The sequence below is a fragment of the Equus quagga genome, chromosome 22 (genome assembly GCF_021613505.1).
Source record: "Equus quagga isolate Etosha38 chromosome 22, UCLA_HA_Equagga_1.0, whole genome shotgun sequence".
Classification (NCBI taxonomy): domain Eukaryota; kingdom Metazoa; phylum Chordata; class Mammalia; order Perissodactyla; family Equidae; genus Equus; species Equus quagga.
In genome coordinates, this window is record NC_060288.1 from 17513661 (window position 1) to 17529863 (window position 16203).

General features: G+C 33.8%; 1 protein-coding gene across 3 annotated transcripts in view; it reads left to right on the forward strand.

Annotated features, from left to right (window-relative positions):
- Nucleotides 1-16203, forward strand: part of TUSC3 (tumor suppressor candidate 3) — a 213981-nt gene that overhangs the window by 105868 nt on the left and 91910 nt on the right. For all 3 annotated transcript variants that reach the window (XM_046648817.1, XM_046648818.1, XM_046648819.1), the window contains exons 4-5: nt 1839-1979; nt 5828-5968. In XM_046648817.1, the coding sequence (XP_046504773.1) occupies nt 1839-1979; nt 5828-5968 (282 nt within the window). The remainder of the gene's footprint in view (nt 1-1838; nt 1980-5827; nt 5969-16203) is intronic.

Here is a 16203-nt window from a genome sequence, read left to right on the forward strand (position 1 = left end):
TTTTAATTGAAAAATTTCCTCAAGTTAATTTTGATTCAGCAGAATTCCAGATATAGAAATACTTTGTCTTTTCTAAAACCTAGCCCCTGGCTTAGCAATGAGTTTTCATTTTAAAATTCAAAAATGCATAACAGTTATAGCAGTTAATGATTTTTATGGAGAATTATAATACACAAAAATAGGAAAGTATATTTTTGCTTTATTTGGGAACTACTAAAAGATTTTTAATGCTTATGTTTCCTTTCTCACTAACTATTGAATCATATTTTGTTGACGTACTTATTCTAAATTGATATTTTAAAGCACTGTACTGCCTGAAGATAATGTTAATAAAGAGTGTAGAGACTTGGTAATTCCTGGCTTGTTGGGGACTTGTTGGGAAAGTAACTTAAATTATATGTGATTCCCGTGTGATGGCTGATCCTGAAGGTCAGATGACAGGCCAACCAGTTAATGAATGTGGTGTGTTAGAAGGAGCCCTGGACTAGAAGTCAGATCTATGTTGTACCCTGCTTTGTGGAGCCTTTGGAAATTTGTACATTTTAATTAAGATGAAAACTTTGAATTATATGAGTGGTTTTAACTTTAAAATTCTAGCATGTTAAACCTTAGTAGGAATTTTCTGATTGTTCCAATCCAACTCCAGGGAATTCCTCCGTTGTAATTTTATAGTTACAGGTTGGCTGTAGCTATCTCTTGTGCATCCATCAGGGAGACACACATGAACAAAGTCTGGAGTGGGAAAAAGCACAGAGAAGAAGGGAACTGGTGACTGTGTGTTTTGTTCAACTTAACCAACATTACTAAATGTCCGTAACATGCAAACCCACTGCTGGTACTGCTGGATCTTTACCTTGATGTCACCTGTGATCTAATGTGTGTCTTCATTTGATTTGATTTTGCTTTTCATTCTCATTTTTGGGAAATGCTAAACTGTATGGCAAGTCAAGGTCAAAAATCTCTTGGCCTTTCATTTGAGATATTTTTCACAATTCCTGGGCAGCAAGAAATTTATCTATATAACTTTGGCAGTTTGTTCCTCAATGCAAATTAACCTAATACTTGTTTTTAGATGTTATATTGTTAATAAACACCATTTATACTAGGGTAGTATTCTCTTCAGTACACTTTTCAAATGCAATTACCTTTAGAAAGTAATTGTGAGATATAACCATTTTAAGACAGTTGAATTAATAGATTGAACAGAACAAGACTGTGATTGTGGGTTTCTCCTACAGTTTAGTAAATTCAAATTTAGAGCAAAAATGTTGACTTCTATTATGGTCATCATTTTTAAAAAGTCTTTGCATTTTTAGTAGAGCATGCAGTCTACTTATAATTTGTTTGAAATTAATTCCATAATGTATTTATATTTTTTCATGAAATACCAGTTCTTTTTCTTTAATAACTGCTCAAGAAGTGAAATAGTCCATATACAGCCAAATTACAGTATTTCTATACTTCATTCTTTACAAATATTTCAATATTTCACTTCATTGTTTAATTACAGAATTCTAGAAAGAAAGAGAATGAAATGGCTGATAAAATACATAGATGCAGCTGAGAATATGAATGATGTATGTTAAATGTGAAGCTTCAGAGAACTTAGCCAAATTCACAAGATCTTTTTTGTTCAACAGTGCATTAAGATGAATAAAAACAGTGATTAGCTCTGGAAAGGCACTTGGATTTTCATAATAAATGCTGTCTTTCCAAAATCCGTGCAGGCAAAACATATAATGTTAGATTAATGATATATAAGATAGTGATATATAAGGATATATAAGGATTGCTGGGATGATATTTTATTTAGTATTTTTTTATCTTATGTTTTATAGCTCAACATGAACTCTGCTCCAACATTCATGCATTTTCCTCCAAAAGGCAGACCCAAAAGAGCGGATACTTTTGACCTTCAAAGGATTGGATTTGCGGCTGAACAGCTAGCGAAGTGGATTGCTGATAGAACGGATGTTCATGTATGTTTCTATTCCCCACAGTTTTAATAATAGGCTAATTAGTTTGGTTTGTTAGAGCATTGTAATAAGGCTGCAGGGTCTTTTTAAAATTTCTCTACAGAACATTTCTCCTTGCTTAGAGAAAACTGATAGCTATAAGCTATAAGCTGAACTTTGACTCAGGTGAATTTAAATGGTTTTTAGAATAATGGTGCATTGATATTTTAAGAACCATTAAAAAGTACATGAGTTAGACACAAAGTGATTTCAGAGTCTAAAATGTATATGGAATATTGTTCAGTGGTATTTGTAATCAAGGAAATTCTAATTAGAAAGCAAGATGTATAATTTTTATCTATTTTTGGGCAAATAAAAATGAGATAATACTCACTACTTATGAGCCACGTGAGAAAATATCACCTCACGTATACTGTTCTCGGGACTAAAAATTGATATCACTGTTCTAACAATATGTGTAATATATATATTTTATGTAATTTAACTTGACAATTCTACTTCTAGGAATCTAACCTAAGTATATAACCAGGGATGATTCAAATACTTAGCCATAGAAATTGTGTTTACTAGCATTCATTTTAATGGAAAAAATTGGAAATAAATCAAATGTCTAAAAATAGGACAATAATTAAATTTACTATATCAAAGACAGATAATGGTCTTCAAGAATATTTGACATAGAAAGAAACTCAAAGTACAAGTGATAAAGTAGGTTAGAAAAATAGTATTTATAGTATGATATAGAATTTTATTTTAAAGCATAAATATGAGTATAGATATGTAGATATGTAGTTTATTCAGCAAGTAAATGAACCAAAATCTTTATGGTGGTTAATGTCTGTGTGGAGGACTATGGCTGCTTTATTCCCTAACCTCACTGGAATTTTCTACAGTGAACAATTTGCTTTAAAAGTACATTTACTCTAGAAGTAATACATAAGCATTAATTTTTACCATAAGGTATAAACAGATTTATTCTTAGTCAAGATAGGTGTCTTTCATATAATACCACCATCATAGTAAATGAAATAACATCATAGGTTTTAATGATATTTTGGTGAATAAACTTATTTCCTAACTCTTGTCATTTTTTTTGAAATGTTTTGGCAAATATTCAGCTCTGCAGTGTACCATTTTGTTGGTGCAAGATACTAAGGGTAATTAATTGTCTATTAATTGTTTTAAGAATTACTGAATTTTAATCAAAAATGGTTCTAACCTATTTATCATACTTACATTTTAAGTTAGTTGATAGATACTTTTGTAAAATAATTTATTTGGAAAAAATTTCAAAGTTTCACACATGAAAATAGTACCAATGTATACCTTTATCAAGATTCACCTATTCTTAACATTTTATCCCTTTTGCTTTGCTATCCTTCTCTCTCCCCCACCCTGTCTGTCTACACACATATTTCATACACACACATTTGAGTCTGAGTTACCTTTCCCAAAAGATACATAAGGACAGGTTGCATATCAACTTCACAGATTTACATTGATATTATACATTTATTTGAGCTACTATCCATAATCCATTTGTCAGTTGACCTAATAATATTCTCTAATAATATTTTCCCACCTTCAGTACAAGATCCAGTCTAGAGTTAGGTATTGTATTTAGTTGACAGATGTTTCTAGCCTCTCTTAATCTGGAACATTTCCATAGCCTATCTTTGTTCTTTAAAGACAGTGACATTTGAATCCTTTCCCACTTTTTCAATAGAATGATCCTCATTTGATTTGCCTGATAGTTGTTCATGATTGGATTCTACGTATGCATTCTTGACCACAGTACTACCTCAGTCAGGTTTTGTTCTAATCCCATCTACAGGCACGTGATGTCCGGCTGTCCCTCATCGATGATGTTCATTTTGAACATCTGGTCAAGGTGTTTTCCGTTTCTCCACTGTATAATTACTGTTGTTTCTTCACCCCCCTCTCCTTTGTAATTAGTAAGCTGTCTGTGTGGAGACACTTTAAGATCATGTTAATATCTTACTTCTCATCAAAATTTTCTCCTAGATTTAGCATCCTTTGGTGATTTTTGCCTGATCCTGATTTTACCATCATGGTTGCAAAATAGTGATGTTCCAGTTCTAGCACTTGTTCCATATTCCTTGTTTTCCGTCAGCATTCTGCTGTAAGCAAAAGTCTTTTCCTCTTATCTGGCTATATATTTATGCATCACCATTGATATAGACTCATGAATTGTATTTTTTTCCCAATGGTTTGTAAGTTATTACTATGCTTAAATATTGCTACATTGTTAAAATTATTCTAGATTTGGCTAGTGGGAGCCCCTTCATACTGGCTTCTGTGTCCATGTGACATCTCTCCATCATTTTCATTTAAGCACTTTCTTACTTTCCTGACATAACAGTATTTTCCAGGCTCATCTTGTATCTATAACTTGTCTACTGCCGTGTGCTAAGTTAGCTGTCTTTCCTCAGAGCCATGGTTTCTTTTAGTGAGGAATGTTAGAACCAAGATCTGTATGAAATCATGAGTTCATACTAATTACATCTAATTTTTAAAAACAGCCTTTATGCTTTAACGGACATCATCAAAAAAGTGAAGACAACCCACAGAATAGGAGAAAATATTTGCAAATCATTTACTTGTAGTTAGTATATAGATAGGACTCTTACAACTGAACTATAAAAAGATAACCCAGTTAAAAAATGAGTAGAGGATCTGAATAGACATTTCTGCAAAGAAAATATACAAATGGCCAAAAAGTACATGAAAAGATGCTCAGCATCATTAGTCATCAGAGACATGCAGATCAAACCTACAATGAAATAGCACTTCATACCCACTGGGATGGCTTGAATCAATAAGAGAGATAATAAGTATTGGCAAAGAAGTGGAGAAATCAGAACTCTCATACACCGCTGGTGGGAATATAAAATGGTGCAGCCATGTTAGAAAACAATCTGGCAGTTCCTCAAACCATTAAACATAGTGTTACCATATGACCCAGCAATTCCACTCTTAGGCAGATACCAAAGATAAATGAAAACATATGCCCACACAAAAACTTGAATGTTTGTAGCAGCATTATTCATAATAGCTGTAAGATGGAAACAACCCAGATGCTCATCAACTGATTAACGAAGGAAGAAATTGTGGTCTATTAGTACAATGGAATATTCAGCCATAAAAAGGAATGCAGCACTGACATGCTGCAGCAAGAATGAACCTTGAAAACATTATGCTAAGTGAAAGAAGCTAGTTACAGAAGACCACATATTTTATGAAAGCCTAGAAAAAGGGAAATCTATAGACATAGAAAGTAGATTAATGGTTGTTTAGGGCTAGAGGGTAAGGGGAATAAGAGAGTGATTGCTAAAGGGTTTCCTGTTGATGTGGTTCAGAGGTTCTGATACTGACTGTGGTGAGGGGTGCACATATGTGTGAATATACCAAAAACCATTGAATTGTACACCTTGAATGGGTGAATTGTATGGTATGTGGATTATATCTCAATAAAACTGTTTAAAAAGTCTTTGAAATGTCCCAATTTGGAATAATACAAATATTGCACCCTACCCTTTACTAGATGATCCCGTGTTCCATGGGTGAAACACAGGAGCTCGGGGTTAACTATAGATAATGTTTGCTTATGTTTAACTGTATTTATCTAAAGCAAGTCTTTTTACGTAGCCATGATGTTTTTAAGGCATATTTTTTTGACTTGTAAAGAGTAAAAGGAGTGGTAGTGAAAGGTATGAAAAGTAGGGTGATACCTTTCTGAATTCTTTGTGTTGAAAATTGAAAGGACTAGAATATGGTCAAGAAAAAAATATAGTTTTTTTCACCTTAAAAATTTTCATTGCATTTTTCAGATTCGAGTCTTCAGACCACCCAACTATTCCGGCACCATTGCTTTGGCCTTGTTAGTGTCACTTGTTGGTGGTTTGCTCTATTTAAGAAGGAACAACTTGGAATTCATCTATAACAAGACTGGTTGGGCCATGGTGTCTCTGGTATGTTATCACATTGTACTTTTTTCCCCCTTTCTTTGTGTAATAGTATAAGTTATATAATATTAACAAAATGGGCCAGATTATTACTATAATGGAAATAGAGTCTGAATAATTTTTGAAAAAGAACAAAGTTAGAAGACTACCTGATTTTAAAGCTTATTACAAAGATGCTGTTAATTGAGATATTGTGAATTTGGCATAGGATAAACATATAGATCAGTGAACAGAATAGAGTCCAGAAGTATATGCTCACATATATGGTTGTTGATTTTCAACAAAGGTGTCAAAGTGATTCAATGAGAAAAGCATAGTCTTTCCCAAATGGTGCTGGAACAATTGAACATCTTTATGTAAATGATGAACCACAACCCTTATCTCATATCACGTATAAAAATTACTCAAAATGTACTATAGCTCCATATATAAGAGCTAAAATTATAAATCTTCTGGAAGAACACAGAAAACTTTTGTGGTACAAAAAGTATGAACCATGGAATCAAAAAAAGATAAATTGGACTTCATCAAGATTAAAAAATTCTGGTCTTCAAAAGATACTGTTATGAGAATGAAAAGACAATCCATAGACTAAGAAAATATTTCGAAAATGTGTAGGGGACATGTATCTAGAATATGTAAAGAATTATTGGTACTCAATTAGAAGACAGAAATGATGGTTTTAGAAAATGGACAATCTGTTTCTAGGTAAGATGGCATACATACTAACCTTTCTCTCCCACTGACACAACTATAAACCCTGGAGAGAATGCAAGGCGCAGGTATTTGATCTTTCTGAATGACATCTAATTAGGAGATGTGGAGGGCTATTAATTTTTTATTTACTATTTTGGTTTTCCTTAACTTGAATTCAGTGCAGCTTGAAACTTGGAAATGAGCACTGTAGAGCAGAGAGATATCTAGGAGATACTTCTAGTTCTGGCTTATAGAGCAGAAAAGGGAATCTGTAAAGCTCAGGGAGAGTAGGGGAGATTCCTCAGCTTTTCTCCTATTCTTTCATTGCAGTCCTCAGATAATCCTGCAGCAGGACAGTAGAGGGAGTGACAGCAGCTGGCAGGGGGAAGCTGAAGGAGCCAGAACTCTTAGAGAGGGGAAACTTCTTTATTAAATGGAGCCGTGTCTCCAAGGGAAAGGGGCCATGCCCTGCTTTTTTTTGTTGTAGTTCTTTTTCTGTCCCCTGTCTGCTGTTGTGTCATTGTAGAAGGAGAGATTTTCAAGCTAGAGGGAAAACAGGATCTCTTGGGAAACAGAAAATGCTAGTGAGATATTAGAGAATGAGTACCTCTGGAAAGTGATGCCATAAAACTGTTTTTCAACTCCTGGGCTCACCCCTGACCTGCACATGTGTGGGCCTGATCCTAATTAGCAGTCTAAAGCTGTTGGTTACTGAACTAAAGCACAAAATTCTGCCCATATCCCAGACTGGTCACTAGGTGGCACTCATAAGGACCAGATCTGAATAACAACACTGCAGTCTGAAAATTTAATTGACATTGGAACTAAGCCTCTTGAAGAGATTAGAACTCAAACCCTGTATCTAATGAGGTTAAGTGTCTGCTAAAATAAAAGTATGAACACTCTCCATAGGATTTAAATAAGATGCAGAGTCACATTTAATGTAATAGTTGAAATATTCAGGGTAAAATCCACAATCACTTGGTTTACAAAGAACCACAAAAACTTGACTTACTTGAGAAAAGAGAATCATCAGATGCTCACTACGAGATGGCAGATGTTAAAATTATCTGACAAAGACTGTAAAACAGCTATTATAAAAATGCTCAAATGAGCAATCATAAACATTCTTGAAACAAAGTTTAAAATAGAAAGTATCAGAAAAAAATAGAAGATATAACAAAGAATGAAATGGAAATTTTAGACAGTCTTCCTAAGATTGTCAAAATTGTATGGCTGATTCAAGAAGCTGAGTGAACCCCAAATAAGATAAAGCCCCAAAATCCACTTCCAGATACATCATAATCAAACTAAAACAAATTAAAAAAAAAATCTTTGAAACAGGTAGGAAAAATCTATGCATTACCGATAGGGAACAACAATTTAAATGACTGCATATTTCTTATCAGAAATTATGGAGGGCAGGAGAAAGTGGCATAACATTTTTATAATTTTGAAAAAAAATGTCAATCCAGAATTCTGTCTTCAGTAAAAGTATTCTTCAGGAATGCAGGTGAAATAAAGACATTCTTGGATAAAGAAAATAAAAAGAATGAGAGAGAGAGAAAAAGAAAGAAAAAAAAACTAATTAGTGAAGGAAATTCTTCATACAGAAGGAAAGTGATACAAGAAGAAAAGCAGAAATAAAATAACACAGTTTAAATATCTGGATGAATATAATAGACTATTCTACTTCTCTTGAGATTTAAAAATGTGTTTGTAAATTGAAAACAAGAAATAGAACACTTTTTGACAGGGTGTTCAATATATATAAATGTAATATGTAACACAACTGTGAGGGGAAAGTAAGGGGACCTATACAGTTGTAAAGGATTTCTTCCAATTGAAGTGGTAAAATATTGATTCTGAATAGACTGGAAAATTAAGTATGTATTTTATAATCCCTAGTGTGACTACTATAAAAGATAAGATATACACAATGGAATATTATTCAGCCATAAATAGAATGAAATCTCACCATTTGTGACAACATGGACAGATCTAGAGAGTATAATGCTGAGGGAAATAAGTCAGACAATATGACAAAGACAATATGAACAAAGGATTTAGCACTATATCTGCACGTATCTATTATAAGAAAATAATTTGCAAACGAAAGCAATGTTTCCCTACAGATAAAGAAAACTTACCAGAGAAGTGTTGCCACAAAGTTCAGTGAAATTATAAAAATCACTCTAGTATGGACAACAAAATAGTTACAGCTACCAAGAAAGACCATAAGGCCAAATATGATAATGTAAGAAGAGATGGCCAGAAAATAGGAGGAGGTGACATGGCATATGGCAAATCTTGCTTATGAACATAGAATCACATTGTTTTTTTAAAAAAGTACTACCAACCAAATTCAGCTGTGTATAGAACAGCAAAAGTCAGATTGTAGAAATGGTTGGGTCAGCATTAGGGGAAGTATAAATTAATTGAAAACCAACACATTAATGGTTTAAAGGAGAAATACTATGTGACGGTGTCATTAGATGCCGTAGAAATTAGTTAAAATTCGTCATTCATGATTTTAAAAAGTTAACAAACTAAATACAAGTAAACTTTCTTAATTAGGTAAAGGGTATCTTAAAATATTTAGCAAATATCTTACTTAGTAGTGATAATTTAAAATGACGCTTACAGTCACCTGCTATTCATCGTTTTACTAATGGTCTTAGTCAAAGCATTAAGAACAGAAAAAGAAATACAAAGAGTAAAAAAGTGTAAAAGAAGAGACGGGTCATTGTTTACTTATAATATGATTTACCCATGGTATGATTGTCCACACAGAAAATTCATCACAATTCATGGAGAACCAGTAATAAAATTAATACTGGAGTTGAACGCTTTTTCTGAATTCAAGGTCAATGTCCAAAAATCATTAGAATTTTTATACAGTAAACAATTTAGATATATAATTGAAAATAAAATCTCTTTCACAATAGGAAGAAAAAATGTACGATACTTAAAAATAAATCTAAAAAAGGTATATAAAATATTTAAAATAGAATATGAAAATTCAAACTATATGTATAATATATATGTATATATTTACAGCTAATTGTCAGTTTGTTCCTTTGGCTTTCTTTCAATAGCTCTTCATCTTTCCATTTTTATTTTCAACAGAGAATCACTGCTGTTTATGACTGAGTTAGATGTGATAGGACAGACTAAGAAGCAGCCCAGGCAAGTCGCCTTATAGCATCCATCTTCTGCAGAAATAGCTAGAGTCTAGAAATTCAAACAGAACCTCCGTGGCTTTCTGGTAGATAGAGGAAATATAAATTTAAAATTTGGATTTTGAAAAGTAAGGAAGATAAAACATTTTAAGGAAAGTTTCATAGTAGTATTTTCTCACTTTTGATAGTTGAGTTAAAATAGATGGATTAGTTATGCTCTAATGTAGTTGGATACTATTGTGATCTCAAGCATCTTGACTGTTAAGTTTGAAAGTGTTTTGGTTTTGCTCAGGCTAGTTTTCAAGTTGATTCATTCCATAAAGTTACCATAAAGTTTCATTCCATAAAGTAAAGGTTTCTTGGTAAAAATATAGGCCTTCTTTCAAGTGTTGTTGGAAAGTTAAAACTCCGTCAGTATTTAAACATTAATATCATACCAAATCCTGTCACTGTTTCAGTCTACCAGAAAACTGATGTAATCTCTCCGAATTAAGCTTAAATGACATCCACCTTCATTATTCTCTCTCGAAGAAGAAGAAGAAGAAGAGCCCCAGAATTATTGTCGTAAGCTAGAAATAATCGGTATTACCATTTACTGTGTCTCTTCCTTCTTTGGGGTATGATTTATATACTCATTCCTTACAAGAAATCTGAAAAGGAATTTGCATCATCCTCATTTTACAAACAAGGAAACTAAGATTCAGTGAACTCAATTTGCGGAAGCTCACATAGCTAGAAAATGATTAACTGAGAGTAGATCCCACATGCATCTGACTTCAAGTTCCATATTCTTTTCACACTGCTGGGCTTCTCTAAATCTGGGCACATCTCTCATATGTTGGATGTTTAACCCAGTGGATGCAATGAACCATTATAATTGCAAATAAATGCCTAAGAACATTTATATGCTGCATAAATGTTAAATACTCCAGTGGATCAATTTTCTTGCACCGTCTGCCATCATGCAGATCTTTTTTTCTATTTTGAATCTTTCAAAGCTAATTAACTTGGCATAGCAGAAGATATTCTAACATTCACAAACACATACTTGAGAAGAAAATCTTGGCAGGTATGCCTGCTTCCCAATAGCAGCCTTTTAGATGTCAATAACAGGCTGCAGAGAACAGACATATTTTCAAACAATATGTTTTAAAACTCTACTCTGATGATAAAATGTTGAACTAAAAAAACTCCTCTTGAAACACTTTTCTGCATCTCTCTATGCTTTTCTCATTAATACAGAGATATACAAACTTGTAATGTCTTTTTCTTATCTGTTGGTGGATTTTGGAAACTATTTAAATCATTTAAACAATAGGGTCAGTACAGTCATGCATCGCTTAATGACAGAGAAATGCTCTGAGAGATGCATGGTTAGGCCATTTATGTTGTGTGAAAATAGTAGAGTGTACTTACACAAACCTACTACACATCTAAGCTATGTGGTACTAGTGTCATGGGACCACCATTGTGTATATGATCTGGTGACCGAAATGTCGTTATACAGTGTATGACTGTATATAATTTGAATATTCTTTACTATTTTCCACCTGATAGCCACCATTATCACCATCACCAAATTTGATTCTTTGTTTATAATAAAGGCTATTTTTAAGTGAAAAACTGAGTTTGTTCATTTTCAGTCTTTCTTATCCTATTCTTGAGATATCCCTACAAAGGTGAGGCGATCCAAAATGCTGACCCATTTATTCAGATTCTCAAATATTTGTCTATTTAAGACAACCAAGATACCATTTTCCTTTGGAAATGAGAATATATTTTTTAGTAATTGTTGGCAAAATATTGTCATCTGATTTGTAGAAACTCTAATGAAGGCCTTAGATTGCACAGTAAAAGGAAAATTAAATAAAAATAGTTAATTATACAAATATTATAGTAATTAATAGTAATTAATTATACATTACAAAAAATAATAATTATACATTACTTCAATAACACAAAAAAATGTAGGCAAAAGAATAATTAATGAGAAAAAAAAATCTCTGCATGCTCACTTCTTAGTAAAGAACAAGTCTGTGTACGATTAGCAGTTGTGTCTTTTTACCATTGAACCTATGCAAAAGTACCTCCCAGGTGATTGCTTAGTGATATGAGTCCTTAGTTCGGGGTAGACTGTATTCTATGCCTGGTATTTTTTTCTTTTTCATCCTTGTATTCATGTTATTATGTAAGACTCACAGGTAGGATGAGAATGAAGTGTATGCTGGGAGAGGAAGCTATTCATAGTGCTTTAGGGTGTAGGATAGAGACAGAAAGCTTGCAATTTCCTGACACAGAAGAAGTAAGATAGGCAAATATTAAAACATATGTAGATATTAGACCTTCCTGGTTCTGAGTTAAAAAAAAATAGGTAAAGTAATAGTCATAAGTTCCTCTCGGTCTTATGCTTCCCAGGGGACAAAATGCTTGTTGTTTGTGTATGGAGCTGAATATGCATTGGTTCTAGTTCCACTCCACTTTCCCTTCCCCCACCCCCTAAAGATAGAGGATGATGGACAATAAGCATACATATTACTGCTTTATGGTGAGTTTAAAGTAGAATGGTTGAGTAAAATGTTGAACTACGCTGGTACATAACTTTAGGAGTGTAGGATAGATATATAGTTTATGGTTTCCGGAAAGAATTGTTAACTTGCAATATCAAAATGAGTAAAAATGTTATTTTTTGTAGCCCATAATGCAGATCTTTATGGCCACCTAAAGCTCTTCATAGATGGCTGTCATTTCAAATCAGAAATATTAGTGTGATCAGTAGTTACATTCGTTTCAAACACAAAAACGTCCTAAGAATCTGAGATTAAAAACTTGAAAGATAAACATGTTTTAAAAAATCTAATAACCCAAACTTATTATCACAGTAAATCTCAGTAGGCTAGAAGCTGCTTTCTGCCTTTTAACACTGATGATCCGCATTGTGGGGTGATTCACAGACCTTAATGTTTGCTCTGTCTCAAAGAAATTATATCAGTTTAATTATGTAAGTTTTGTGGAAAACTTAAAAGCTTGAGATTAATGGGTATTAGACAATTTTCACATCCATGAAAGGTTCTTTGTCTACACATTGTGGTGTATCAGTAGAAATGTATTTCTTGTGACCATTCAAAACCATGAGGTAATTCTGACTTTAAATGGAGTGGAATGAACTCCTTTTTCTTCCTAATTTATTTGAATAAAATTGTGTAACCTTTAGTATCATACAGATACTATCTCTGTGGTTGATTATTTTGTCTCTTTACAAGTGAGAATCAGATAATTGCTGATACTATTTTTTCCAGTGAAGCAGCTGTTGTTCTTAGATAACTCCAAACAGTTTTTTCCATCAGGAAATTGAGTCGTTTGGCCATTTGAATATAGGTGTGTCTATTTGCAGATAGGTAATTTCTATATATAGCCTAATGTATATTTTTGTTTGTGTTGAGTTATGGCAACAATGTAATAAAATTAATTAATATATTTTTAGGATATACTTTTCTTAATAAATTTACCTCTTAATTTTCTATAATGAGGACAGGCAATGGCCTCAATAACTCAAAGGACATTTTATTTATTTAGTTAGTTTTTGGTGAGGAAGATTCGCACTGAACTAACATCTGTTGCCAATACTCCTCTCTTTTTTGGCTTGAGGAAGATTAGCCCTAAGCTAACATCTGTGGCAGTCTTCCTCTATTTTGTATGTGGGTTGCTGCAACAGCATGGCTGACAAGTCGTGTAGGTCTGCGCCCGAGATGTGAACCTGTGAACCTAGGCCACCAAAGTGGAGCGTGCAGGACTTAATCACTATACCACAGGGCTGGCCCTCAAAAAACATTTTAAAACTGCTCCTACATGCATGGACCTGCCACTTTTTTTTTTTTGCATTTGAATGTGGTTGCTTGGGTCTTTTGCTTATTATAAAGTCACAATTAACTAAGCCTTATTGTGAAGACCCAGTACATGGAGTGACTGGCTAGCTTCTATACTCCTTGCCACTGCTTAGCTTCTTAATTCACCTCAATAGTGGTTATAAACAGTATTTGTTGAAACAGTTATCCTTAATGTATAATTCCTTTCCATGGAATTAAATATTTATTCTTGAGTCTTTTCTTAATAGCAGAAAGGACCATAAAGATACTTTCCATGTTTTTTCTTACAAAGGCAGTATACAGATTGAGTGATATGAAATAATGATAGTGTTTAAGTATAATATGGTATTATAAATTTGCTAAAATAATTCACTTGTGAATGGTAAAAATGAATAGTGTAGGGGCTGGCCCTGTGGCTGAGTGGTTAAGTTTGTGCCCTCCGCTTGGCGGCCCAGGGTTTCGCTTGTTTGGATCCTGGGCATGGACATGGCACCACTCATTAGGCCGTGTTGAGGCAGTATCCCACATGCCACAACTAGAAGGACCCACAACTAGAATATACAACTATGCAACTATGTACTGGGGGGATTTGGGGAGAAAAAGCAGAAAAAAAATGAATAGTATATGAATTCCCTGATGTGGCTGTCTGCTGTTACTCTGGTCATTTACACGACCTTTTTTTTAAGTAAATAAATAAGTCATTAAATTATTCATAATACAGTAACATTGTATTTTAAAGACATGGAATACACAAAGGATTGTGTAAAATCTGCTTAGAATATTTAATCTTTTTCTGTACAGCCAGTATTTAATTTTTCACTTTCACTAACAGCTTATTTAGAACTCCAGTATTTAAGATATCTTAAAATTAACTCTTGATCTTACTTAAATTTTGTGCTTTACAGAAGAAAACTGAAATTTTTGATTTAAAGAGCTATATCAACTGCATAGTATAAATATATGAAATAAATTTAAATCCAACAGAGTTGAAAGCATGTAATGATTTGTTTCTTTTCTTTTTTTTTAATAAAATGTGAAACCATGTTTCCCCAAACTAGGTCTTCTGTGAAACCTCGTTGTGTAGAACAGTTAAAAGCTCTCTTGCTGTAGTTGGAGTGTTGCACCAACACATTGTTCCTCTGGACGACTGTAGAGTCTGAGGAGCTCATTTTGAAAAAGAAGCAAGGGAGATACTTAGAGGAGGACACCTTCGGGCCAGTGGAGTTCTTAGTTCAATACAGGGCTATGGAAACCTTAGATGAGAGAAAGATACCGTGTGGTTGCATTCAGTTCAGTGTTTATTGAATCCCTGCCTGTTATGTAAATACTGGAAGCAAGTATTCTCCCTTACAATGAGGTAGGGATTTGTATCGCCCTCAGGGACGTTACTTGTATAGTGAGGAATCTAAGTCAGATATGTACATCAATAGAATGCAAATGCTGTGACATATGTCCAAAATCTTGGTTTTCTATGATGGTACTATGTTTATGACTCTCAAGGAAAATGCAAATGTAGAAACCAAAATACTTTTCCAAAGGGACTACCTTTAAAGGTGTTCTTTGATTATTAACTGCAGCAAATATCTGAGTAGTTTTTTTTCTTGTTGCAAAGTATTACCCTTGTGTTTAATTTTTGGCCTGAAGCCAGTGCTCAAAAAGAGTAGTTTCTCTTATTATATGAAACTTCAGACACCTGAGTGTATTGTTGATTGTGCTTCATCGTGCTAAGTTGTATTTGCATTCAGTATTTCTTCTTCCATTTCAGCTTGGGATCCTTCCACTTCAGTTTATGCTACCGTAGTTTCTTGGCTATTTTGGCGTTAAAGAATTATAGAATAGGAATAGTGAGACTTAGAGAGATTCTGACTAGTTAAATGAAGACCCAACCAGAACATGGGTCTGTTGGCTATTCCTCCATTGTTCAGTGTCAAATTAGATGGCTTCCAATTTAGTAAGTTGGTCACACCTGCCTTCTTGAGTAACTTTATTCATATTTTCATGGGTTGTTGAATATCATGAAAATATACTTCTCTAACAAAAGTGAGTATTGTAGGATTATAAAAACAAAGGAATAAAAATGTTAGGAAATTTATATGCCAGGTAAATACTGACATTTGACTTTTGCTCTCAGATGAGGTGGGTAGCTAGATGCAGACAAGTGCTTCTGTTTAGGATAACTTTTTTTTTTTTGCGGAAGATTAGCCCTGAGCTAACATCTGCCTCCAATCCTCCTCTTTTTGCTGAGGAAGACTGGCCCAGACCGAGCTAACCATCTTCCTCTACTTTATATGTGGGATGCCTACCACAGCTTGGCTTGCCAGGCAGTGCCATGTCTGCACCTGGGATCTGAACCGGCAAACCCAGGGCTGCGGAAGCAGAACGTGCACACTTAACCGCTGCGCCACAGGGCTGGCCCCTAGAATAATTTAAACAGTTAACTCAAGTATATGAGTCATCTGTTTGAGCAGTGGAGAGCTGCTGAGGTCATGAGAACTAAAGG